Source organism: Poecilia reticulata, linkage group LG4 (genome assembly GCF_000633615.1).
Source record: "Poecilia reticulata strain Guanapo linkage group LG4, Guppy_female_1.0+MT, whole genome shotgun sequence".
Classification (NCBI taxonomy): domain Eukaryota; kingdom Metazoa; phylum Chordata; class Actinopteri; order Cyprinodontiformes; family Poeciliidae; genus Poecilia; species Poecilia reticulata.
Genome location: NC_024334.1, coordinates 1,501,367 through 1,528,770, shown reverse-complemented (window position 1 = coordinate 1,528,770; position 27,404 = coordinate 1,501,367). Strand labels below are relative to the sequence as shown.

Below are 27,404 nucleotides of genomic sequence, written 5' to 3'. Positions count from 1 at the left end.
TGTTATTACCAGAATGTTTGTTTAATCTTCTGTCACTTATTCTTTCTCTGTGGTATAATTACAACATATGCCTATATATCCAAGATGTATGGGAAAGATAAAGGAACAAGTTTTACAGGTGACAACCTTCACAAGTCAAAATAGCGTTTTGTGTAGCAATAACACTGAATAATAAAGTAAAAACAAACATTTTTAGTGCCCTGTATGAAAATTGCAATAACAGAAGATGGCAAAGTAGCAAAAGGACTAAACCATCCAAAACCAAAGTTGGAAACAGGTAATGTAAAATGAACATAACAGTGCATTATTGTCTCAAAAATTAAATAAAAATACTTGAGATAAAGTTCAACATCTATGGCATGTTTTGCTTCAGAAATTGTGGCAGGAAACGACGAAATGGGTATTTAAGGCGGGCAGGGAATTTGCAAAGTATGGAGAGCCATTTCAGCCAAAATTAAATAAATAAATAAATGGGTGAAATAAATAAAAAATGAGTAAAATAAATAAAAAAATGAAGAAAAAGTGAAATAATGTGAGCAATATTAACTTTGAACAGCAGATGGCGGAAGTGAGCGTTAAAATGTTTCTACTAACATGGCGCGTGGTTGCCAGTTAATCACTTCTGCGTCGTTGCAATGAAGGACGTCTTAGTGGAAATGTACTCATCTCACTCCACCCCGTCAACGTCACTTTTAAATCATAAACTGTGGTCGCTGGATGAGCAATTACAGAACTTCCCACAGGTCGTGAAGGCAGCAGCCATCGTATCCTAATTAAAGTCAGATTGTAACGGCGAGGAGGGGCTTCTTCTTCTTCTTCTTCTGCTTCCCGAGACCCTGTAGCAGTCTTCCTCCCAGATGGACGAGTGAGTAGTTGGACCACTGTAAACAGCCGTTAGAAAATCAAAAATAGCTTATTCATAACGTTTCTGACTCGAGATGTCTGTTTTTTAAGCTGGAGGCATTCCTGTGGGATCTTCGCGGATCTCCCTTTTAAGTAGGTGAAACTTTTTCAGTGTCTCCTTACCGCTGTTTGTTTATTTTGTTCCCTGTGAAAAGTTTGGGTGTTCTCAAGACATTTCTCTTCACGTCTCAGGGAGCAGCTACATGTCGCGGCATGTATTTAAAAGAAAGGAAAAAAAAAAAAAACACCGACTAACTCCGAGTTTTCTAGGACATTATTTCCCAAACAGTCACCGCCACAAAGTCGGTGATTCATAATTCTGAACAGGAAAAAACAACTTTACAAGTTTTTCCTCATTCTCGTTACACAGACGTTTCAAAAATATTCTCTTAAACGTCGCAATGCCATTAAGGTCAAGTTATTTTGATTTAATTACAGAGCTGTTTGCTGTTACAGTTTCGAAGTAAAAATGTCCACCCGGATTTCCTTCTCTTTTATTCCCCTCCTCTCCAAAGCAGGACTGGTTTTAAAGTCTCTAATGATGGTTTCTCCTCAGTTTTTTTTTTCTTCTAAAAGTCAAAATGGTTAGCACCCCAAACGGCACCATTTAATTGAAGAGGGCCTTGTTGGGCGTATTCACACTGAAATAGTTATGGTGTGGAAAATGCCACATTAGGCCTTTTATTAAGTATCAAAACTATGTAACTAAATGAAGTTTGGATGCTAACAAAGGACTTCACTTTACATTTTGCTGTGGTTGCTAGGAGTCTTAAAATAGAGTTCCAATAACAGCAACTTGACAGTTTTCAAGAAGTACAATGATGCTATTTGATGAAACTGTCAATTGTTTGGTATTTCCATTCATTTCAATGTATCTTATTGGGCTAGACCAACACAAAGCAGCCCATATTCGTCAAGTGGAGGGAAAAGGATGGTTTTCAATTTATTTTCAGACAGATTTGTCAGGTTTTTCACTGCAGTTGCACATCCAAGTGTTTTAAGCTGTTTCTGCCAATGTTCTGCCTCTAGAGCATCATGTTTTTTGCAACATGAGGCAGGAGTTAATTTTTAAGCCAGATGATGACAACATACAGCCAGAACAACCAATGAACTGTTTAAATCAAAGAATATTCATGTTTTAAAATGGCCTAGTTTTAACCCAGAAAATGCTCTCCTTCAAATCCAGTTAAGCGTCATTTTGTGCTTCAAATATTTTGCAGCCTTTTTGTTTTGTTTTCTATCCGTTTAGCTCCATTTACAGCAGGTTTGACATTTATCCCTGTCCAAGCTGCAGAAAAGCATCCCTGCCTCGTGCTTATATGTGTGGAGGGTGATTGTTGATTACCTCAACATAATGTTGCATAAAATATATCGTCAGTTGTGGTTGTAGCATGACATGCATGTGAGAAAGTCGTAGGGACATTTTTGACTTGTATTCAAAGTATGAGGAAGAAGCTAAACGAGAAATGAAGAGGGTAGATTGTACAAATTTAGTTTGTTGGATGCTTACCTTTCTGTGTGCCAGTTGTATCTTGAATGAACATTTCTCTAGCTTAGGGTAGATTTAAATTGCCACTTTATCCTCATTTCTTCTTTTGTACAATGTTTATTGAAATCGCTCAAACTTGACTTCATCATTAGACATTTGAATGACTCCAGCAGAAACTGCTCTGCTCTGTAGTTTAAACCCCGGCAGAGTGATGCCAACACAAAAGGAAAAACATGCAGTCAGCCCTTTGAGTGAAAAGACTTCAGCTGGTAAGTGAGGTCAGAGGATAAGCAGAGTCACTGAACAGGGAGGCGTAGCAGTGCAAACACCATATCTCAGTGCAGTGGTATGTGCACTGTTTTGATGGTCTGTGGAGTTTTGCAGGCATTGCAATAATCCTTCCTCTGACGTCTCAACGGCATCGGGAGGAGTAGCGGGTTGTGTGATTTTCTTGTGACATCAGTCCTTAGGTGAGCATTATTTTAATTCACAGCGCACAGAAGCAAAACTTGAATCCAGCAAAAATTAAAAAATCCTGTTTAATTTTTTGGTATTAAACAGGATGTGGCTTAAAAATGCTACTGACTTAAGTGCATTTTCAGCATTTTTCTTGTGCTTTTGGATTGATTTTGGGTTAATTATTCTCAATGATGTGAGCTTTCCAACCACAGACATTTGATTTAAGTGTCAGGAAGTGTGTGTGTGTGTGTCTTCTCTTTCTCACAAGCTCTGGTTTCAAGATCTATGTGACAGAGATAGTGTGACGGTAGAATCCACAGACAGCAGTGTTCAGTGTTTCCTGGTGGATGTCACGGATGGGGTGTGTGCTGATTCGGGTTGCTTAGAAAAGGCTTGTGTTCCTTCAGTGTTGGCGGTTGACAGGAATTCCTGAAGTGGGATTCCTGTGTTTACTTTGGCTCCCATCAGGTCTGCTGGCTGGTCATGTATTGCTTCGTTTCTCTGCAGCATTTAAAGGACAGGGAATTTTTACATCATCTCCGTCAGAGGTAGGATTTATGATTTTTCGTCTAAATAATGTAATGACCCTCTGTGCTTTCTGATCATGGGAAAACATGTAATTTTCTTCACATTGAAAATCTTCATAATGAACTTTGTTCTATTCAGAGCTTTGCAGCTTTGGGTTCCTCAATATTAGAAGTTTGTTTTTCAGTTGAGCTCATCTGTGTGTGTAAGATGACTCCTCATTGGCTGCCTGATGAATGATTTTGAGTAGAGACTACAGGAGGTCTTTACTGGCTTCCTTGTAAATATTTCATGAGATGCAGCACCTGATTGCAGTATATGTTACCGTTTACTCTAAAATCTCTTTGTGACTGATATTCCAAGTTATGTCATCTCTTAGCAGCAGGGATTTTTACTTTTAAATTGTAAAGTATCCAAAGACGGGTACTTCTTAATTTGTATCTTACCTAAGTGAAATTAATCTTAGTAATGTAATTCAGACTTGGATATTGATTAATTTCATATAAATATGCATTTCAAGTATTTATGTGTGTTAATTTTGATTATTTAGTCCAACAAATCTATAACATCATATAATTTCCTGAATGTTGCAATAGAAACGGAAATGTTTTGGTTTCACTATGATGTTGGCACACAGTCATGGGGAAGACTGCTGATTTAAGTGAAGTCCAGCAGACGGTTACTTGCATCACAAGGAGCGTTAATCACAGAAGGTCATTTCTAAAAAGCAGGTTTCTGCATGCGAGCATGTATGTGGAAAATTTAGTGGAAGGGAAAAAAGGTACATGAGCAACAAAAAAAAAACTTTGTCCACTGTGGTTTAGTCTTGCAAATTTCAAGCATCTCATGCTTCCCTGAACTCGGCACATTTCCACATTAACAAAACTACCAGTATCTGGTTTGACTGGTATTGGCAGGCTGAGTCAGAGCGCTTTGATTGGCCTACCAACTCGGCTGACCTAAATTCCACAGACTATGGGATATTACTAATAGAAAGAGGAGAAACATCACGTAGCCAACACTGTAGTTTATGTAGACATGTGGAGGTAGTCACTGTGCATAGAAAGATGCGTTGCATCATCATGTAGTCATTTAAACCAATGCCTACAAGTCCCATCAAGTACGTGAACCGTCACCTTCTTTATCCTCTGAATGAATTCCTCTCTGTGTGTCTGGTTGTAAGTAACTGAATGTTCCTGCAGCCCAGTGACGCAATGTCATAATAACCAGGTGTTTGCTGATCCACTTACAACTCTGGAGTATCTGTGCAGCTTGCATACAGCATAATGGACATACATTTTTCATACAGGCTGGAAATGCAATCAGCATTTGAGCTAAAAGTAGCACTTTGCTCTCCAAGTTTAATTTTATCACTCTAAATTAATTCCATCTAATCTAGTTTTGTGTTATTTGTAACTCTGTCCTGGTCATAGAATGATTTACCTGGCTTAAGATCAACTGGAGTGGTGCTTTAGCGTCACATGGCTTGGGCCAGATCTTATGGGAGAACTACTGGTGAGGCAACATACTGTTGCTCGCCCCAGAGGGCGCTTCAGTCCAGACTTCTTAATCAGTTCAGACAAGTGGATTTCGTTGGATTGTCAGCAGTTGAGTTGCTGGTTGTGTAAGATGGGAGTTTATCTTAACTTGCATATAGTTGTTTTACTTTTGTTTCCCTTATGTTGGCCTAAGAAGTTGCTGGAGGAGGTAAATGGAGGTAAATGGAGATAAATTATGACGCTGGAAAAAAGGTTAAGGTTAACAGTGAATTATCATTTATTTCAGCTAAATCTGCTTCAGATTTTATCAAGCTTTTGGTTTCTCTAGAGCCAGTGGCAAAAATTACCACTCAAATCTGGACTAATTGGAAGTGACGCGTACCATCAGGTGACCTATAGATTCCTGTTTTTTTTTTTTTCTTTTCTTTTTTTCAAGGCTAATTGCTACAGAAACTTGCGCTAAACCAAACATGGCAGCAGAGCCTGTTGCTCTCACTTTAAATCATTTCAGCCCGGTAACAACATAAGGTTAATCTATGTTCACCCAAGCCAGAGGTCTACGACTCTGGCACTGGGCTGTTAAGGTCGATGCGAAGGCTGAGCGGATTAAGTCTTTTGTTTTGCTGTGACAACCACTTGGCAGTGTGCACATAGAGAGCAGCAGATCCAAGGAGGTTTTTTTTTTCTTTTCGTTATTCGCTTAGTAAAATTAGCACCCCGCGGTGCTATACTTTGTCTGTATGCGTTATGTGTATGTTCAAAAAGGAAAAAGGGAAGGTTGTTATGAAGAAAGGGCGACATTTGCTCCACAAGGTTGTCAAGAAGCTTGAAATGTCTGTCGTGTCAACCTGCCTGGAGTGTATCAGCATGGGAAGAGGAACCGGGTATGTAGATCTGTGTGCTGCTCATGAATGAATGTTCATTTTTGTCGTTTTGTAAAACCGTTGCAGATTAATTTTCTTCATGCATTTTTGTTTTTTGTAAAGAGCAAAGCAAAATTTGAGAGTCATTGAGGAAGAGCTTTTTGTAAAATTTTATTTTAATCTAGAAATTGAAAAATGTAGTCAAATACAACTGTCTAACTTGATATTTAAGAGTTGATCTTAAATTTACTTAATTTTTTTAAGGATTTCAATAATTTTAGAGTCCAGCTTTATAGCGGAAGGAAATGTAATCTATGTTAAACATAGATTAAAGTCAAATTTTATTCTCTTCAGTGAAATATCTGTTAATCCAACATGTATTTTAAATACCAGCGATTCAGATGGTTAGTTCTTTACACGCGATTATTAAATTGCAATTCAAATTGTGCTGTTTATCTTTTCCTGACTGACTCATCTGCTTTTGCTCTGCAGAGGAGTGAATCCTCTGCAGGCGTTCATGACTGGATCTGCTTGACGATGTTATGAAGTAATCTTTGGGACTTGCTCATCTGTTCCGTTTTGCACCACAGTGTCATTGATGGCATGTTTTCGTCTTCCAAGCAGTTTGTGTCGGCTTCTGCGTGTGTCGTCTTGGTGAAATGGAATCTTCCCGTCGGTCAGAGTAAAACAAACAGGTTAAGGCGTCCTGGCGATGTTTACATGTCTGTGTGGAAGCTTGTCAGAGTGTTGCAACAATGCCACATGTGATCAGAATGGTTTGTAGGTTAGTAATTGAGGGTATAGTGAATGCAAAGTTTCAGATTAACTAAGTGTACTTCTAATCTTCTACAGCAGATTGGATTTCATGGAGGCTTGTGTGGAATCGGTTTATATCCAAAGTGGAGAAAGTAAAGGCAGGGAGACGGTTATGCTACTCAAAGTAGCAACGGCCCTTTTATTCTGAAGACCCAAGTCAGATACTTTGTTTTTTAATCTCGGTTACTTTTTTAAATGAATTAAAGCTTACTTTGGATTGGTGCTTGTGCTTCCTCTGCTGTTCGAAGACCTGCGATGATTAAGCCAATTAATCCGAATCAAAGCTCCGTATGTCAGCTGGGCAAGTCAGAACTCGACCAGAGAAAGGGAAGCAATGTAACTGATACTTCGGCTGAATTCGCACACAAACAAGAGCAGACAGGGTTTCTTTCAGGCTTGTGCAAGTTTATGTGTTTTCTGTCATCATAAAATCATTATCTGCTTTGATACTTGGTTTTTGCTCCTTCCTGAAGGCGGAGTGAGGAGGGCTGGGAAACCTTCATACGACATCAGTCCTCCGGGCCAATTAGGGTTGAGGTTAACAAACAGTAGATGTATCATGTGATCAGGGGAATACACTCACTAGAAAAATATCCTGCATCCAACTGCACTATTTACCTTATGTAAACCAAAAATGATTCACACTGCAGGCTGATTTACAGCAGGAAGTATTTAATACACCACCCGTTCAAGTTTTCCTTCTTACAAAAAAGTCTGCAATTTTCATCATAACTACATGTTAATTGTGAGACAGAATTTTTAAAATAATTTTTTTCTAAATATTTTGCATCTGATTGCATGAAATAAGATTTTGATGCAGGTTAACATTTGGTACTGAAACATTTGTTTACCATTGAAGAGATCAGATGTTTCCTGCAGTTCTTGGTCAGGGATTTTGACCCATTCCTCCATACAGATCTTCTCCAGATCTTTCTGGTTTTGTAGCTGCTGCTGGGGAACATGGAGTTTCAGTTCCCTCTAAAGCAGTGTTTCCTGCTGGGCTAAGCTGCAACCTTAAAGTGCCTCCTAGGAAGCAACTTCATAGTAGCTGTGGTTGTGTGTTTTAGGATATTGTCGTGCTGGTTGTAGATTTTCAAGATTCGCTTGTTACGGTGCCTTGTGTATATATAAAAAAAGAAAGTAATAACCAGAGTACTCTACCCAACTCATTGAGGGCAGATGTTTGCTTTCAACTAGATGTGAGTGGATTTGACTCTGTGAAGCTGTTCATCTTATTTACAGCTCTAGATAAGCGAGGAATCAATCACAAACTGAGAATACTTTTACTTTATTGCCAGGTTTAATCCAAATAAACCTTTTTTTATTGTAATTTATTAAAAGCAAACATCCAGTTGTTTTGAGAGGATGTGAAAATACTTATTATTGTCGGGATCATTGGGTTATTTTTCAAGAAGAACTCTATATTTGTCGATCTTTACTTTTTAAAATGTCTTTTTTTGTTCTAAAACACCATTGGGTTGTCTGGTTCCGTGTCCTGGGTTGTCTGGTTCCGTGTCCTGGGTTGTCTGGTTCCGTGTCCTGGGTTGTCTGGTTCCGTGTCCTGGGTTGTCTGGTTCCGTGTCCTGGGTTGTCTGGTTCCGTGTCCTGGGTTGTCTGGTTCCGTGTCCTGGGTTGTCTGGTTCCGTGTCCTGGGTCCTCCAGTTGTATATCAGGCCTACGAAAAGAGCCAAAGCAGGTTCAAAAATAGCACTCTGCTTCCCAGACACATCTGAATTTACTTTGTGTTTATGGTTAAAACGTAAGGTACACATTTTCATTCCGGGGTAACTGAGGCATTTTTACAGCTTTGCGGTCATGACGGACAGGAAATGTTTCATCTTATTTTGGATTTATAGCTGCGTTTAAATGTCCAAACTGTGAGGTTTTCCTCTGGGAGGGATCATTCAAAATGCCATAAATTATTTCTGTTGTTTCAGTCATTGAACATAACATGATTTTGTCACAGGGTCTCTGCACATTAAGAGAATCGTAGTCTGTTATACATTAGGTTGCTAAATCTGGACTGTTCTTGATCAGTTTTCAGATTATTGTCTTTATTTGTTGTGTTTTTTTTGTTCTTGCAGGATGGAGTCCTCTTGCCTGGACCTGGCTCTGGAAGGCGAGCGACTCTGTAAGGCGGGTAACTATCGTGCAGGTGTCTCCTTTTTCGAATCGGCCATCCAAATTGGAACAGAGGATCTCCAAATTCTCAGCGCCATCTACAGCCAACTGGGGAACGCTTACTTTCACCTCCAAGAATATAACAAAGCCCTGGAGTATCATCGACACGACCTCACTCTAACCAGGTAAAACCTTTTATGGTTTAACATTTGTTCAAGTATAATTTTTGGCACTTTTAAACGTCCAGTTTTGATTGCATTGTCTGTGATATTCCAGAACAATTGGAGATGAACTTGGAGAAGCTAAAGCCAGCGGAAATCTTGGAAACACTTTAAAGGTTTTACGACGGTATAATGAAGCTGTGGTCTGTTGCCAAAGACATTTGGATATCACAAGAGCCGTGTTTGATAAGGTGCGTTATATTTTTGAAGTTTTAAAAAGTAATAAGTGTTTATAGGCATAAAGTAGATGGAATAAAATGTTATGAGAAAGCATTGTTTTTCGTTGATCTGCCAGTGCAGAAATCTCCGGACCAACTTTCACAAAGTCTGGACACAAACAAGAAAATCTGATGTCTGTGTATTTTAAGTATATAATTACAGCTATAGTCTGTGTGGTTTCTGACTGTTAAAATCTGCTGTTGGTGGTGTAGGTTGGGCAAGCTCGAGCTCTGTATAATTTCGGAAACATTTACCACGCCAAGGGCAAGAGCATCTGCTGGAGTGGGACGGAGCCAGGAGAGTTTCCAGAGGAGGCGAGAATCGCCTTTAGCAAAGCTGCACAGTTCTATGAGTGAGTTGGTATTTATGTGTTGTTGCACAAGGCCATGATGAGGTGGCCTTGTGCACCTCATCATGGCCTGCACAAGGCCATGATGACCTGAACTGTCAGTTCATGTCACTGGGAAAAACCCAGTGGAGTTGGTTCTGTTAAGCACTGAGCCAGGAGGAGGTTTTCCAGAACCGGGTCGTCCAGAGAGGCCAAACCGAAACCAGTAGGTCCAGTAAACACTGAACCTACTGGTTGTCAAAAACTCATGCTAAGAAACTTCTGCTTTAAACTCCACGGTTTGGCCTTTGTTTTGCTTAAATTGTTCGAGTGTTAGCCTTTAGATTTAAATTTGTTATATTGTTTTAAATAAGGTTGATAAATGACGACTATCACGTGATTAAGGTTGTGAAATTCTTCACAACCATCTGGAAATCATCTAGTAACATTTTGTTCAGACGGGGTGTCGCTCAGTCACGGTGCTGTTTTGTGGACTGAGGCTATCCAGTTAAAATAGACTTCCACCTTTTATAAAACACGTAGCCGATTTAAAAACTGCGCCATCTATTGAGTCCATACAGCTGAGAACCACAGCATCCATGTTTAATTGCATGAGGAGGGAAATGCATGTTTCCTTGTTACTTATTGCCATTGTGTGGTTCCAGATAAAATAGTTATTAATTTTCTTACCAGAAATTTGTCTGTGCTAATCGTATAACAACAAAACCTTCCTTTCCACTATTTCTAACAACCCAAAACAAATGGATAATTGGACTAAAATGACACAAAGGGAAAATCGAAAGCTGTGTTGTTGATTTAGGATTTATCTTCATGTGCAAAAGAATATGTTTGAATTTTTCTCGGTGTGTCTGGTTGAGGGAGTGTTGCTCTTGCAGCTTCTGGTACATTACATGAAAAAGTATGATGTGCTGTGAAACAACCTTTTTGCTGTATATTAAAGTTTTGTTGGTTGTTTTTTAAAACGCAGAGCCAATTTGTCGCTGGTGAACGAGTTGGGTGATCGTGCAGCTCAAGGTCGTACCTATGGGAATCTGGGGAACACCTACTATCTCCTGGGCGACTTCGAAAGAGCCGTCACTGCTCATGAAAAGGTAGGCTTTAGCTCACTGTTCAGATCAGCGTCGCACTCCTGTGGAGCTAAATGTGGGTCGTAAAGTTTGTTCAAAAGAAAATAAAAGTAAAAAAAAATGAAGATGAAAAATTATTTTGAAGCTAAATTGTTGGAAACTGGAAAAAAAAAAAAAAACCTGGGAAAACGAGGTTCTAAAATGCTAAAAACCGAAAGAATATTTTGAAAAAAAGATGTGAAACTAAATAATGATTGAAGTTTTTTTTTCTGAAAAACTTTACAGCCTCAGTTTAGCTCCATACTTTCCTCAGTTTGGTTTTATTTTATTCACAAAGAAGGCATCCTAACGCCTATAATGGGCGAGTTAAAACCTGACCTCGGAACAGTAATTTGCACCTTTGTTCTGTTATCCAGCGGCTTCTTATTGCCAAAGAGTTTGGTGATAAATCTGCAGAGCGGAGGGCTCACTGCAACCTCGGGAACGCATACATATTCCTGGGCCAGTTTGAAATGGCTGCTAATCATTACAAGTGAGTAAAACTGGGGCTCAGGGTCATTTTCACCGCATCGCAGGCAGATGAACTTGGGGGTTTGTGTGTTGCTGAACAGGCAGAATATCACAAAAATTTACTTTTTTTCAGAAATTCAGAAAGGGAATTGGATTGATTTAATAAATAGTGATATATTTCAACAATTCTATCCATTTACAGATGGCTTTCATATTAATTTAAACAATTATACTAATGAAAAGCCCAAATTAAATTTCTCAGAAAATGCAAATATTGCCCAAGAAGATGATTTAAAACAAAAATAAAAACAGAAAAAAGTTTTTTTTTTTTTTTTTTTTCTGTTTTACATTTTGGCTTTCTGAAAAGTCTAACAATATACTCTGCAGTATATGTACTCGATATTTCTTTTGCACATGCTTCGGGAATCCATGTGACATGGCATGAATGTGATCAGCGTGTGGCTCTGCAGAGGTGTACAGGAAGTTACTTTAATGGCTACAGCTTCTCTGCATCATTGCTTCTAGTGTCGCTCATCTTCCTCTTCGTAACACTCGTTAGATTTTCTGTGGGGTTCAGGTCAAACAGTTTCTGTCGAATCAAGCACAGCGTCATTATTTCTGACGGTGTGGGCAGATGCCAAGTCCTTCTGAGAAAGGAAATCATCTTTTCCATAAAGCTGTCGGCAGAGGCAAGAGGAGGAAACGTCACAACGGACCTGTAGCGTCTTGACATGCAGCAGTGTGTTACTCAAAAGCACTCTTCACTCATTAAATGTGGCTAAAAACTTGGTGTTTTCAGAGAGAGTTCTCATTTTTATTGCTGGGATTGACTAAAAAACATTCTAGACCAACAAAATATAAAACCTTTTGGGGTCAAATGCTAAGGAAACTGTACACTTCTTCAGGAATCAGACCACTTTGTTTTGTTAAATGTTGCATATTTAATTTACTGCTAATAGGATAAAAATACTTTTAAAGAAAGAAACGCTGCTTATAATGTTCTGAGAAACAGAATTTTAGACTTTTAAATCAAACTGCCTACTGTAGAGAATTACTTATTCCTTTTAAAAAACGAATTGCTGCAAAACAATAACTCTTTAACAAAGAGAGAGATTGAAAAAGCTGTTACCGATCCCTCTCCTGCGCCCACTCTCATCCTCCTCTGACCCGTTCCTCCCCGTCTCTCTGGCCCTCAGGAAGACTCTGCAGCTGGCCCGACTGTTTAAGGACAAAGCAGTGGAGGCTCAGGCCTGCTACAGCCTGGGCAACACCTACACACTGCTGCAAGACTACGAGAGAGCCATAGACTTTCACCTCAAACATCTGGTCATCGCTCAGGACCTTAATGACCGGTACCACATCAGCACTTGCTTATTGCTCACTTTCCTCTGACTTTCTTTAATGGTTCTTAAACTGGGAGCCGTTTTTGTGGTGTAGCAATGAACACCTGTAAGACTAAAGTGGAGACGGGATGTGAAATKGACTTTTAAAGACTTTAATGTGGTGCATATATCACAATGTACTCGAACGTTTGCTATGCATTTTAAAGATTTAGTAAAGTACAAGTTTCTGTAGGAAACCAGCCCTCAATTTGTTATGGTAGAATAATGAATGTGCCTTTAAAAGATCCCTTCAGTGTGACTGCATTCAGGCCAAAACTGGGAATTTTGTTTACTCTGCAAAACATGTATTTTAGATTGTCTTTTATAATTAGGAGTTCTTGTTTTTGCACACCGTCAGTTATAGCTGCTAAGCCGGTTTTCCTCTGTGTCCCTGCAGAGTGGGAGAAGGAAGAGCGTACTGGAGCTTAGGAAATGCCCACACCGCCCTGGGGAATCACGAGCGCGCTATGTTCTTCGCTGAAAAACATCTGGAAATTGCCAAAGAGGTGTGTGTGTGTTTGTACTTCACCTCCCATTTCATAGTTGTAAGCCAATATTTACGTAGCATCATCTCCATCTAGTGGTTGAAAAGTAAACTGCAGGACATAACTGTTGAACGTTTGCATTTTATTTATTGGAACTTGTTTTCTTTGCTCCGTTTCTAACGTTGCAGACTGGAGATAAGAGCAGCGAGATGACCGCCAGGATGAACTTATCCGACTTGCGGATCGTTGTTAACCTGAAGGCAAACTCCAGCCTGAATCACATGTTCAGCAACAGCAACACGAACAGCTCTGGTGTGGCAGACAACATTCAGGGTTACATCAACCTGCCAGGTGAAGTTGTGTGGTAGCATTGAGATTTTAATAATGCCATTTTTAAAACATCCAAATGCTGTCAGATGCATTTTCTAGCAGGAAATCTGCCAGAAATGTTAACCTGAAAACTTTTTACTTTTTTTGTCTGTGTGTAAAAATGCTGTGAAAATATTTCAAATTTGCTAAGTGTTTGTTTTCTTTCTTGCTTTAGGATGCAAGTCATCTTTGAGGAGAAAAGAGAGTCCAGAAAACGTGGAGCGTAGTCAGAGTCCTGTTAAAAGTGAAAAAGTCGAGCCACATCAGGTATGAAGAAGACGGATGATTAACTTAAGCGATCTGTGTTGATAGATATGCTTTTTAAAAAGTAATCTTTGTGTATCCAGGACTGGGATGAGCATCTGTTCACCGGCTCGTCAAAAAACAACACAATCATGGCGTCTACCAAACATTTTTTCTTCCACCGCCTGAGAAGCAAGAAGTACAAGGACGGCAAATCGAAAGAACATTTGGAAAACTTGAGTGAGCACCCGGCCTGCCAGGAGGACTCGCCTCTGTCTAAGGTATTTCTCACATGAAGAAATGCATCATGACTCATGATGCTCATTTCTAGAACCGTTCACTTGTTTTCAGTAATTGTGACCAATTCTGTGACAAAGCTTCACATTTCTGAGATCATCTGCTTCTTTTAGGTTTAATAAAAGGAAGTAATGTGACGATGTTGAACGATCCTTTCTGACTCGCATCTTAAAGAACATCAGCAAAGTTTTTATGCAATTTATTTTGAGGCTTTGTAAACCACTATGCCATTAGAGGATATGTGGATTGTGCTACCTTGATACAAAATGAACTCAATATAAAGTCATTTATGGCAAAAAAAAAATGTGCAGAAACTAAAGTTTATGTAAAAAAAATTATAAAAATTTGATAATAAAAAAAAAAATTGTATGCGTTAAAAAAAGCTTTTTTAAAAATTATTTTTGATTATTTTGTGAATACACATTAGTAATTCAATAGTTGGTCTAAAAGTTATTTATTTTTATTGATGTATTTAGTGGTGATTTGGTGAAATACGCTTCTGTACCGTAATTAATGAAACACTAACCAACATTTGGATGTGTAAATGACGGCACTCTGAAAAATATAATGTTTCGGTTGTGTTTTTTTTTTTTTTTTATGTTTGTTGCTGAAATATGCTTTATAACTAAAACTGGATTTGATTTAATATTAAAATAAAATGATAAACTGACCCAGATTTCACTAACGCACACTAGTCAGAAGAAACATTTTCAGATTAAGAGCTTCGTAGACGATCCGATTTTCTTATGTATGTTCGAAATCCATTTATTTTTCCCCCCAATAGTTACTAAATCTCTTTTTGTCCCAACACTATAGTCGACGCCACACGACACCATAGGGGAGGACACCTTCTTCGACCTCCTCTCCCGTTTCCAGGGAAACCGAATGGACGACCAAAGGTGTACACTGGATGGCTTGAACCGCTCCTCTGCCCAACCCTCCCCTACCTCTTCCTTACCTGTAGCTGAGGAGAAATGTGAGTGTGTCCTGTGTTTTCACACCATATGTGAGAAAAGGTTCATATTCTGAATGATCTCACACGCACCAAAGAAAACTGAGGGTCATTTTTCCTGTTGTTCTTTCCTCATTAAATGTAAAAGTTTTAGCAATGCCTACTTCACAGAAGGCATTGCAACTTCAGCACATATGGTATGACTGCAGCGTGTCAACAGTTCAGTGTTGTTTGTTTGTTCCTGTGCCACTCTGGTCATCCTCCACTGACCAGAGTGGCACAATTTCTACCGTTTGACTCTGTAAATTAATCTGAATTCTACAGAAGAGGATTAGGGCCACTGGGAAATTTTTTTTTTAAACAGTTCTGACTTTAATCTCAGAATTCTGACTTTATTTCTCAGAATTCTGACTTTATTTCTCAGAATTCTGAGATTGAAGTCAGAACTGTTTTATTTTATTTTTCCCAGTGGCCCTAATCCTCTTCTGTGGATTGTGCTACCTTGATACAAAATGAACTCAATATAAAGTCATTTATGGAAAAAAATGTTCAGAAACTAAAACGTTTTTGTAAAAAAAAAAAAAAAAAAAATTGGTAAAAATGAAAGCTTGCAAGCTGTCGGCATTAAAAATGCTGTATTTTGGGTGAAATATTATTCATTTAGATATTTGTTGTAGATGAAGTTATCCTGCTTTTCCGCCTCAGTCACACAGTGTTGTCCAGGCAGTGAGTATTTACTTACCTGCCACAGTTTTTATGTTTTTTAGGTATTTCAAAGCACGAAACTCCATCACAGGATCCTGGTCATTTCCTGGAGCTGCTGGCCAGCTCCCAGGCCCATCGTCTGGACGACCAGCGAGTCAGCCTCAACCAGTTGCCTGGCTTGCGTCTCAGCAGCTGCAACCCGCCTCATACGCCCTCCGCCTCCAGCAAAGACCAAGCCCAATCTCAAGGTGATGGAAATGAGAGGCTCGGTGCATTTTTAGTGACGTTTTTCTCTTTGTGATCACGGTTTTTGTTGTCCCTGCAGCCCTGATCTCCAGTGCAGATACTCCTCGCGCACCCTCCCTGTACAGCCATCTCGAAGACAACGCTGACGGGCCAGAGGGAGACGAAGTCTTCTTCGACATGCTCGTGAAGAGCCAGGTAAAGACAGACATGAGAGGTGGTGGATAGTCGGTGTTAATGTCTCCAGCAAATGGAATATCTTCTATTTTTCATGCCAAAATGAGTCACACAGTTAATAACTATGACCTAGATGCTGGTCACTGATGGGCAAATTTATACATAAAACTGTTAATGTGAAGGAATACATGTTCAGATTCAACTTCAACTGCTATTTTTATACATAAGCATCCCACAAATGTAATATGAAATTGAAATAAATGCTGACATTAATTAAATAATTCAGTGAAAAGGAATGGCTTGTCAGGGATTTTTAGTGCCTCCTGTTGGTTTGATCCACTTCCTGAGGTTGTTTATCCTCTTAAATGGAGGCTGGTTGAAATGAAAATGTTTTTTTTATATGTACCACTTGGAGAACTAACCAGGACTCACTGCATGTCTTTCTTGAATTTAATGTGGGCGTTCCCATGTATAATAATATATTTTTGTTTCCTTTAGTTTGTGCTTGAAAGCTGGTTTCTCATTTCAAGTTTTCAATATTTGCCAGAGGTTTAACCCCTGATTCTGTTTTGTTCCTCAGTTGAGTAGAAACTTATTTACTTTGTGGTCATCAATAAAAAAATCTCCAGTCTTACAAAAACTAGATGATTCAGAACTTTGTCGCTTTTTTTTAATCTTTCCACCCAGCTGTTGTCTTTTAGTAAACCCCTGATGTTGCCTCCTTAGGGCTCCAGGCTGAACGATCAGCGGTGCCCTGCTCCGACTTCTAAGGCTAAGGGCCCAACTGTCCCGAACGAGGACTTCTTCAGTCTCATCCTGCGCTCCCAGTCCAACCGGATGGAGGAGCAGCGGGTCGCCGCTCCACCTGGAGTCTCTCAGAGCAAACCGGGCTGACGACGGGCAGAGATCCGCCTCATCCCGCGGAGTGGCTCGACTCATGCCTTTTCAGTTGTCATGACGACGTTCCTGAACGTCGGTTTGGACGACATGCACCTCATGAAGGAGTCAAGATTTCAGAAATGGCTAAAAGGAAACCGAGATTTTTTTATTTTATTTTTTGAAGTATCTTTTTTTTTAGGTGGCCTTCATTTCGAGTCCGACTGGCTGCTGAACGTCCCGCTCACTCTGGAGGATTACACCATAGAGGCGCCGCAGACTAAATCAAAATATAATCTATTTTTTATTTACAGACAGAATATTGTGTGAGCGTTCAGTTTTTGACAGCATGGTCCACCTCGCTGCCCTCGGATCGGTCCAGCGGCTCAAACTGGAGGCCAGATTGGTGTGACGCTGCTGGGCAGTGGAGCCATTTACAGCACATCACTTTATGATTTTCAGTTTCACTGTCAAAGGCTGTATTACTACAAAATAAAAGACTTTTATGTATTGTAACAAACTTGCAGGTTATCCAGTGTAATGATGGGGAAAATGGGTTTTATACCGATTCTTTCTCCTCACAACGGAGAAATAAAAAATTATTCAATTTACATTTCAGCATCACTGATTCGTTTTTTTTTGTGTACAACAAAGGAATTTCTCAAGTTATAGTTACTGTACAAACATTACATTTTATATATTTTCTATTTACAAGATGTTTTCAGGTTTGTGTGCCTTTTTGACCCCAGACCAGAGTTGATCTTTCTCCAGTTTGTTCTCGCAGCAGGTTTCTTGCACGTTTATTAATTTGATTCCAGGAATCCCTAAAGTATAAAATGCTACGCCTCTGATGTCAGCCTCTCTTGGCGATTGTTGCATCTGGAATGAAAAGAGAGGAAAATTTTATATCTAAAGCCTGATTTAGATATGCAGCAGCCCAATATTTCATTTAGTTCTGATTTGGTTTCATCACTTCATAGTGATTTTTAATTTTTTTTTTTCAAAATCTTTTCAGTCTTGTCCAAATTTTCCCTGGAATCTTTTAGTCGACTTTTGATCTTCCTCACAGCCACGAGTTCATCTTTGATGCAGACTGTGAAGTTATTCACTGCGTGTCTTGAATTCTCCACTGAACATTTTACAGCAGCCTTTTATCAGATCCTGCTGTTGATCTTTATAGCTCTCCTGGCTAAACTGCTAATGTTTGAATAAAAGCTCAACATTTTTTATCAAACAGCTTTTCAGCTTCACAGACTCATGGAATAAAATAAATAAGTCTTATTCCTACGGCCTATTTGGTGTGAGGAAATAATCTGTGGAAGCTTCGTTGTCTTGATTGCAGCCAATCAGAGCCGAGTCAAATAAAGGATCATTCTAGATTTAATAAAGACTTAATTATGTTTCAGTTTTACTTTAAAAAACAGTTGTGTGATTGGAGAAAAACAATGTTTCTATAGAGTCTGGAAAAGTACAGACTTTGAGTATTGAAAGGGTTGGGAGAGACTGGATGAACATGTAAGAAAATTAATATTTTATACTTTTATTTTTCCCTAAATGGACCAGCCATCCATCCTTTTTTATTCAATCCCTCCATTATTTGTTCCTTCCATCTATCCTTTAGCCGTTTCCTCCTTGACTGTGTACTTAAGTTCTTTCTTTTATTCCTTTACTTGCTTTTAGTTTCTGGTTTGTCCATGTTCCATATTTAAAGTTTGCCATCAGTCCAATATCGGCCGATTTAAAAATAAATAAAATTCAACTTGTACAAAGTTGAAAAAGAGGACTAGAAGTTTGACTTCGTAAATGTCTGTAATTTCATATATGTGAAGGGACTCTCTCTCTCTCTCTATATATATATATATATATATATATATAATCTGTGGGGGTTGAGTATTTCTGAATGAAACAATATAAAAATCCATATCAAAAGAACAGATATGTGATCTTACCTGTTGATGCAGCAGCTAATGATGCAGCTCTTGTTCTTTTCAAGCCTGTAAACTCCAGAGTTTGGCAGATCTTTACACACGGAGAGGAATTTCTGCAGCTCTGATATTGGGACTCCGTTCTCCTGCTGCTGCTAAACGAAGGAAACCAAAAAGACTTTAGTGTCAGAATGGCTGCTCTGGTTTAAAGATACTAACGGCATTAATTATTAATACTGCAAACGGTGCGCTTATTGCTGCCTGTACCTTGACTGTGTCGTATGTGTCGGTGATTATTGTGATGAAAAGACTGAGGATCATGTAGATGAAGAGCATCACGAAGGTGTAGAGGTAGACTCTGCTGAAAACCCACACCAGGCTGCTCTTCTGCTTCATCTCTTTGAACGTGGGGAACATGTCGTCTCCGTTGATCAGTGAGAACAAACACTCCGACACGGTGTTTAAGGTCCGGAACTAAACGGGTCAGAATGAAAAACTGTCAAAACACATTAGATTTCTGTTTAATCCAAATACACGACGGTGTGTCGTTACCTTTTCGTGATACGGGCCAATCACGATCCAGCCACAAAAACAGTAGCTTATGTATATTATTCCAGCACAACAGATGAAACGGATAACGTTTGGAAAAGCTGCTCGGAGCGTCACGAGGAGAATCTAAAAGCAGGCGAAAAAAATAATTTATTTTAAATCTAAGATTACAAACTGAATTTTCTAAATGTATTCTTTTTCAAAACGAAGTTACAGCAAATCTTGCAAAGTGCATGTTAATGTATGAATGACAAAGACTGCTCACTGCTTTATTTTGGTTATATTTTAAATAGTCTGAATATTCCTCTTCAAGAAGACATTTACATGCTCTGGTGGAAGCAACAAAGTCCGTCACACTGCAGTGAAAGTTTTAGAGGAAGTTAATCGGAAATGAGAAAAGCTAATTTAAATCAGAACCAATAGATTTTAAATGGCTTCAGAAATCCAAACTATAGCAGATTTTATTTTTCCCAGGATAAAAACCTTCAGAGTGTAATCTCTTTAAATATATCTGGTCTGAATCTCATTTATTTATGAAAATATAAACATTGACACAGGATTATTAATGTGTTTCACTTCATTAATAGATATTTCCTTTGATAACTGAACTGTTTCATTACACAGTGACTGTGAACCTTAAGAGTTGTAACTTTTTGGATGTTTTTGCAGTTAATGCTGACATATTTTCATTCTGCAGCTGTTTAAACAGATGCTAACAAAACCTCCAGGTGTGTCTCAGTAAATGTATAAATGAGGCTTAATTAATGTGGAACATATACATGGATTCAGCTGCTGATGTACGAGTTGCATCCAAACAAATGCACTATTTTTCTCTTTTCTGTAAAATGATCAAATCTGACCAAAAACTTCAGTCACTTCTATATTGGTCACTTCTGAAAGTGTTACAATGTAATAAACTAAAGTTGTCCGTCAACACAGACTTGGGTGCTGAATGCCAACATTATAAATTCTCAATTCCATTTGACAAATTAGCACACACACATCTATTGAACATACACACTTACTTTACAAACAGATCACTCCTTACACACACACACACACACAAATGCTCATAATCCAGACGGCCACAGGTCATGCTACCCGTTATTTCATTATGTAGCGTGTAACTTTGATTTAATAAAGTCATTGACGTAATTAGGACGCCACATGTAGGCAACCAGCTTCTTCAGACTCTGCCTGGAATGCAGAAATAGGAAAAATAAAGACTTGCTGCATAATGTAATGTGGAGGAGTTTAAGTATCTGGGGATCTTGTTCACGAATGAGGGAAGAAGGGAGCGGGGGATCGACAGGCGGATTGGGGCAGCGTCTACTGTGAAGCGGGCGCTGTACCGGTCAGTCGTGGTGAAGAGAGAGCTGAGCCAAAAGCGAAGCTCTCGATTTACCGGTCGATCTACGTTCCCACCCTCATCTATGGTCATGAGCTTTGGGTCATGACCGAAAGAACGAGATCACGGGTACAAGCGGCTGAAATGGGTTTCCTCCGCAGGGTGGCTGGGCTCTCCCTTAGAGAGAGAAGCTCGGTCATCCGGGAGGGACTCAGAGTAGAGCCGCTGCTCCTCCACGTCGAGAGGAGCCAGTTGAGGTGGCTCGGGCATCTGGTCAGGATGCCTCCTGGACGCCTCCCTGGTGAGGTGCTCTGGGCACGTCCCACCGGGAGGAGGCCTCAGGGAAGACCCAGGACACGCTGGAGGGACTATGTCTCTCGGCTGGCCTGGGAACGCCTTGGGATTTCCAGCTCCTTCTTCCTGGAGGAGCTGGAAGAAGTGGCTGTGGAGAGGGAAGTCTGGGCCTCCCTTCTGAAGCTGCTGCCCCCGCGACCCGACCCCGGATAAGCGGAAGAAAATGGATAGATGGATGCATAATGTAAGTCTTTTCACCTTATTATTAATTATAAGAAGTAAATCTCCTGAAAAATAGCCTCACAACTAAACCATACACTTGATAAGCTATTAATAACGGCTTTCTAATGACATTATTTTTATTTTTAATAACATTTTAAGAAGTGATCAGTGTAGAAGTGACTAGAATATTGGTCCAATCTTACTGTAATTGTTGTTGTTTCCCGATTATACTTCTTTAAAGTTAGACATAAACAATGGGTGGATTAGACTTAGATTCATACGTTATACTTCTTGAAGTAACCCATGTAACGGATGACTCCGATCCAAACAAACATGGTGCCGGTGCCGAGGAAGATGCTGCACACATCGTAGCTTGTAAAGACCTGGAAGAAAAGTGGAATAGTTAAGCTTAAGCTTGCATACCACAGTATAAAAAAAAGTTCTGGTTGGTCGGATGATGATGCAGAAACTGGTAATCAAGACGTTTCTAAAGAAGCCTTCACTACCTTAGACTCGATCTCTATCTTGAGAATGGAGCCTATGATGGTCAGCGTGTCGCTGACGATGATCAGGATGTACCAGCCGTTCACAAACTCCAGCTTGTCCGACCACGGCACGTTTCTACCAGAGTGTGTTCTGCAATGACGGCTGTACTCCTGTTTACAATAAAAAAAGAAGAGATTTTGGGTTTTTTACGAACATGAAACACAAAGAAGTCTGTAAAGCTAAGAAATAATAGGTCAGTCCTATTGGAACCAGGCAGATCATGCATGACTTAAAATTATCTTTCATTCCTTTGGAAGTTTTAAGATAAACAAGTATGAACGTGAAGTCACATTCCCGTTTATGCTGACAGAACCAGAACCATAAATCCCAAGTCAATAAAACCACCAGCAGTGATCTCTGAGCACTGTTTTGATTTAGCATATTGAGTAAATTTTCACAAAACAAAATAATACATTTAAATTTATTGAAAAAAAAAAGTATTTTACTCACAAACATCAGCAGAATCCCTTTGACCACCGAGCGCGTGCAGAGCACAAAGGAGGTGATGCAGGTTATGAGGATGACGCAGTCGAACATCACGGTCAGGTAGATCTTTCTTGCAGCTAAAAGAATGAAATGAAAATAAAAAGTCTTTTAGTCTCAGGTTAAGGAATACCCACGCAGACCAGTGTGCGCTCAGCTTGGTGAACTTACAGGCTCCAATGACTTTCCAGTCTTTGCATTCGTTGATTTCCACATCCATTTCCAGGTCGACTGTCATTCTGCCACTGTGAGCTTGATTGTTAAAAGTAATCTGTCAACAGATGTTGCTCAGTGAGAGGAAATATCTTTTTTTTAATCACAATTTTTAATTAAATCCAGGAAGGAAGCAATCTCATTAAACTCTTTCTTGGTATTATTACAGGTACAGTTAAGTAATTTTTTTGTATTTCCAGTGCGAATTTACCGAGGTAAAAAAAACAAACATACAATGACAGTGAAGTCGTAGCAGTCAGGCAGCTCTCGATATCTCACAGTTTGCAGATTAATGGCCATTACAGCGAATGTGATCTTCACAAGGAGCAGCCTGCAAAAAAGAACAAGATGAAACAAAAACTACATGTTACAAGAGAACTAAAGGAAGCTTTATTTACTTAAGAGACAAACATTTCTCACCAACCTTTTAAAATGCAGTTCAAAGTTTTCAGGCATGTCACGCAGCGGTTCGGGATTGGCTGGATAGATTTTAAGGCATTCTGTTACAGAGGGACAACAAACGCGTGATTATCCATCAGGGTTCTTTATTAATGCGATTCTCTGCATTGTAGAACAATTCCACTGGGATGCATTCAACATGTTAGCTTTGTTTTTCCTCCTCTCTGCCAGGCTGTCTTGACCTGAGTGCAGCTTTAAGCAGGCCAGGTTGTGCTGGATTCTTTTCTTGTTTGCTTCCTCAATCTCATGTGGTTCCAGCTGATAAGCTTTCTGTTTAACAGTTTCATGTCCAGATTTCCAAAGCAACCACTCAGATTGTTCAAGGCAAATTATAAGCTTTTTTTTTTTTATTTAATGCTCCCATGATATTTTTCATTTAATAAGAAAGCTCCTGTTATACATTCACTGTGTCATCAGCAGCCAGGGTAAATCCTCAGTTTTATTTTCTAAGATGTTTGATGTCTGATGTTTAGGATTTTTGGATCAGCTTAGTTAACATAGTTCAGTGAGAGAAACTTGTATTACAAGTTACTCCTGCGACCAAATAAGGCTGCTTACTGCGCATAACCAGAACTGACGCTCTCAAGAAAGGCGAGGCTACTTATTGAATACTTTTGAGATTAAATGGAGCTTCTCTGAAATGACTAGCCAAGCATTTATTCCTCTTTTAGGAAGTGCAGTTTCTTCCGGTCTGCGAAACAAAAAGCTTCTGACAACGCAAGACTGTGAAGCAGGAACTGTTTGCATTTCCAGAAACCACGAAGAGTTATGCAAAACCTCTGCCGTTTCATGTTTGGATTAATTGTTAGTCTGTGCAGAAGAGACATTGTTCTGCACAGACTGATGAGTCATGGAGAAATGCTTTGATTCTTTACATGGAAGGAAAACCCTAATGTTGCTTTGGAGGAGGTGCAGCATCACTAAAAAGTCAAATCATTTCCACTATAGAATAAATAAATTCTTATATGACACAAACATACCACACAGAGTGACATACTTCGAGCATTTATTTCTCTTGCTTTTGATGATTATGGTTCAGTTGAAAAACCCAAAATTCTGTTTTTGAATATGAAAAGAAATATATTTTTTATCAGAAATCTGAATCAGCTTTATTAACCTAGTTTGTGTACATAAGCAAGAAATTTCTGCGAGACTTCCATCTCGCAGAAAGTTGAGCATAAATATAAAATCTTAAGAGGAGATATATTTTAATAAGTATTTAATGAAGTGTCTTTAATACCTTTTATTAATATGTCCTTGCACTCTGTAGCATATGCAATCAATACCTGTGCTTCTGTTGCATGGTCAGTAAAGTGGCCATTGGTATTTTTGACAGTGTGACAAAGTGTCAAGTGTTCTGCTTGAAAATGAAAGCAATCTTTTCATAAAGCTTGTCAGAATGCATCTAAAACTTCCTCCATGTGTTAAAGTGTGCTGGCTTTTGATGCATTGATATCCTCCAGAGGCGCTAATCTCTAGAAAGTGCTTTGCTGTACAATTCTCACAGCTCTGTAGTTATTCGTCTTGCTTTTTCCCTCCACTTATCTTTAAAGCTACGATTTTGCATTAGAACACTGAACAGTCAGCGTCTTTAGCAATGGCTTTTTGTGGCTCACTGTTTTTCCTGAGGATGTCCATAAAACTGTCCAGTGAAGTCAGCAGTCTCCACTATGACTCTGTGGTCTATACATACAATAATCTAATTTTCTGAGAAATTGTCTTTCTTCCTTAGCTGTAAGCCATACTCATCACATGTAACAGAAATAAACACTCTTCATAATGAAGCTACAAGTTCCACTTTGTGAATTAAATGAAAGAAATAAATTAACTTTTGCAGCCGATAATCATGAGTTACAACAATGGCAGCATTTACCCGTATGCACGTGAGCGTCAATTTCAAAGGTTTCACTTCCAGGGTAGATGCTGCCATTCCTGTAGAAGTCCTGACAGAGAAGCAGCGGGTTGTAGGAAGAGCCACTTTTCTCATATTCATGATTCCCAACAGTGTTGTTGTGCAGAAGTCCGTACTGTAAACGGGCAATTGTAAACAATTCAAATTAGTCTGACAACACCTGAGAGGATAACAAAGTATGGTGGAGAAGAAACTCGGTAGCATGCGTAAACCAAGTTATCTGACAGAACAGCACAATCATGATCAATGAAAAACTGAAGGGAGGTGAACAAAGTCCAGCCCCATGGTGACATACAAGCTGCAGGCTTTCATGTTATATAAGGCTCTAGAGTGGTAAAAGTCCATCAATAATTAACACCAGCACAAAAGCAAAAATATTGATAATGTCACATGAATTTTCATTCAAGCAATAATATCTCTCACCTGAGTAATAATGTAGTCGATGTGATCATAAACGTCAGCTTGTCTGTAAACGGCGTAGGTTTCCATGCCTCCGTCAACATAATCTTTGAGGAAAAGGTGCTTGAAGGTCAGCAGATTTTCTTCCTTGAATGTAACGACCATCTGATTGCTCAGGCCAAATAAGACCAGCTGCAATGACCAAAAATCATTTCAGATGAAGTTTGAGACAAGAAAAAGTGAAGTGTCATTCTGCTGATTGCATCTGAGAGAGCTACAAACCTGCATGGTAATTATAGCAATTTTGACAATCTGCAGCATGAGTTTCCAAGGGATCCGTCCCCGCGCGTGGTATTTCTCACACGGATTCATGAAGTAGTACTTGATCTTCCTTCGGAGGCATTCAGTTCTCTCCTCCATGCTCTGACACTGGTGGTCTTCCCACGAAATGGAACGGTACGTCTCATGGACACCATAAGTCTCGCTGGACTCTTCCATGTCTGAATTTATTCAGATTTTTTCCCCCCAGGAAAGGCGACAAAACTGCAGCGCCTAAAAACAGTGATCAAATAAGGAAGACACAATAAGCATATGTAGGGCAGACCATAATAAAAATGTGAAGCAGAAATGTCAGCTGAGGCAAGAAACAAAGTGAAACAGAAAACAGCCAGAGAGTTTTAGAGCTGCACAATATACTGAATCAGAACCGCCATCAAAAAATTTTTATAAGTTAAATATTGCACTCCCAAACAACTCCTTGGATGACTTATGGCACATTTCAGGTTAAATTTCTTGAAACTCTGCATGCCAAAATATAAACATATTTGTCCAGGTAGGTAAAGTTTTAATGCATTTTATGCCCACAACTAAGTTAGACTTTAGTGAGGTAGATGCTAAAGCTCAGGGACAGCAGGGGTAATGAGAAAAAATCAAAATAAAGAGTGCAGAAAATGTGGGTTAATAACAATCAGTATCATTACTACCATATGCATTGTGTGTAGCTTGCAATAAAGACTTGTATTCAGACTCTATGCACTGATCCATCCCTTAAGACTCATATTTATTATTACATTTTTGTTGTCTACTGTAGGTTAAGTAATGTCTATAAAGTGCTTTAAAGACATTTTTGTATCAATTGAATCTTTTCACATTCTGTCAAGCTTGTCCATTAGAATTTCAAATGAAAGACCAACACAAGGTAGTTTATTTTGATTGTGAAATGGAACATAATGTATAGTGTAATTAGACTTCAGCGTTCTCAGTGTAAAGGTTTGTTAGAAAATGTTACTGAACAAGGATTAAACAACTGCAAACCAGTCAAACTATGACTGTTCGCCTAAAGTGAGCAGCCAGACGGGAACAGAATTATTCAGAAAAGCAGTATAGAGGTTAACTTGGTTACTCTGGATGAGCTGCAGAGATCCAAAAGTGAAGTGGGAGAAACTGGATAAGTGACATCTACAATGTCATTGCTCAAATATATCCAAAAGATGCCACTTTCCTGTTTGTAACAGGAAAATGTGATAGCGGCAGTAAAATGCAGGACATGTAAGCAGGTCACAGTTAAGGGGAAAACCTGTCAGAGGCTGAAAAATACTTGACTCTGGAGTGAAGGTTTATCTTCCAGATCCAAATCAAAATGAGACTAAAATCCACAACTATCCAATACGTAAGCAAATCTAGTTAAAGACAGACAAAAACACATGCATGCCTCTTTTTTTTAAATCATTTTAATCATTTTTCTATCACCTCTTAAATGTATCAATCATAATAAAGTACACTGAAGTTTACTGTTGTGGTGGAACTAAATGTGAAAGCGGGGGAAAGGAATACTTTCGCAAGGCGCTTTAACCAGGAAATGAATAAGTTCGCTTCTTACGAGAAGAGTAAAGAATTTATTTACAAAACGTGGCGTGTTATCAACCCGTTGTTCTAGTGTCTCTGATTAGAATGAACCAGGGACAGTTTTCCATATGACAGAGTGTAGAAGAAGTCGTGGTGCATCTGAACTGAACATCAATAATTCATTACAGTTTCCAATCAGAGAAGTCTGATTATACTGTTTTCTCTTTTAGAAATAAGCATCCAAGGAAAAAAAAAGGATAATATTCCCAAACATAAGCAATAAATCTTTGACTCACCGTTCTTCACTTCAATCAATTTCTGAAGCACCCACCGCAGTTTACACAAACTTTTACTAAGATTCGTTTCAATTAAAACAATACATCTCACGGGGATTTCTGGTTTGGTGTTATGGTCATGTCTGCGTTCAAATTGCAGATGA

At 39.1% G+C, this 27,404-nt stretch overlaps 2 protein-coding genes across 3 annotated transcripts; one reads left to right on the top strand and one right to left on the bottom strand.

The window, feature by feature from the left end:
• Nucleotides 1-668: 668 nt before the first annotated feature.
• LOC103463079 (G-protein-signaling modulator 2-like) lies at nt 669-17,381 on the top strand. 2 transcript variants are annotated; one of them, XM_008406215.2, is made up of 16 exons: nt 669-865; nt 955-996; nt 8,639-8,860; nt 8,952-9,087; nt 9,328-9,467; nt 10,432-10,555; nt 10,948-11,063; nt 12,238-12,393; nt 12,821-12,929; nt 13,097-13,259; nt 13,453-13,544; nt 13,625-13,801; nt 14,634-14,793; nt 15,537-15,722; nt 15,800-15,915; nt 16,621-17,381. In XM_008406215.2, the coding sequence occupies exons 1-16, from the start codon at nt 858-860 to the stop codon at nt 16,786-16,788; spliced, it is 2,115 nt and encodes a 704-aa protein (XP_008404437.1). In that variant the 5' UTR covers nt 669-857; the 3' UTR covers nt 16,789-17,381. The 2 variants fall into 2 exon arrangements, with proteins under 2 accessions (XP_008404437.1, XP_008404436.1); XM_008406214.2 differs by lacking the exons at nt 669-865; nt 955-996 and adding an exon at nt 5,528-5,759.
• On the bottom strand, nt 16,935-27,345 carry mcoln3b (mucolipin TRP cation channel 3b). The gene is made up of 14 exons (XM_008406216.2): nt 27,262-27,345; nt 25,403-25,672; nt 25,145-25,312; nt 24,683-24,836; nt 22,775-22,850; nt 22,585-22,681; nt 22,309-22,408; nt 22,105-22,217; nt 21,615-21,764; nt 21,390-21,491; nt 19,248-19,370; nt 18,963-19,169; nt 18,720-18,850; nt 16,935-17,649 (listed from the first exon to the last, which is right to left on the bottom strand). The coding sequence occupies exons 2-14, from the start codon at nt 25,616-25,618 to the stop codon at nt 17,610-17,612; spliced, it is 1,677 nt and encodes a 558-aa protein (XP_008404438.1). The 5' UTR covers nt 25,619-25,672; nt 27,262-27,345; the 3' UTR covers nt 16,935-17,609.
• Between the last annotated feature and the right edge of the window lie 59 nt (nt 27,346-27,404).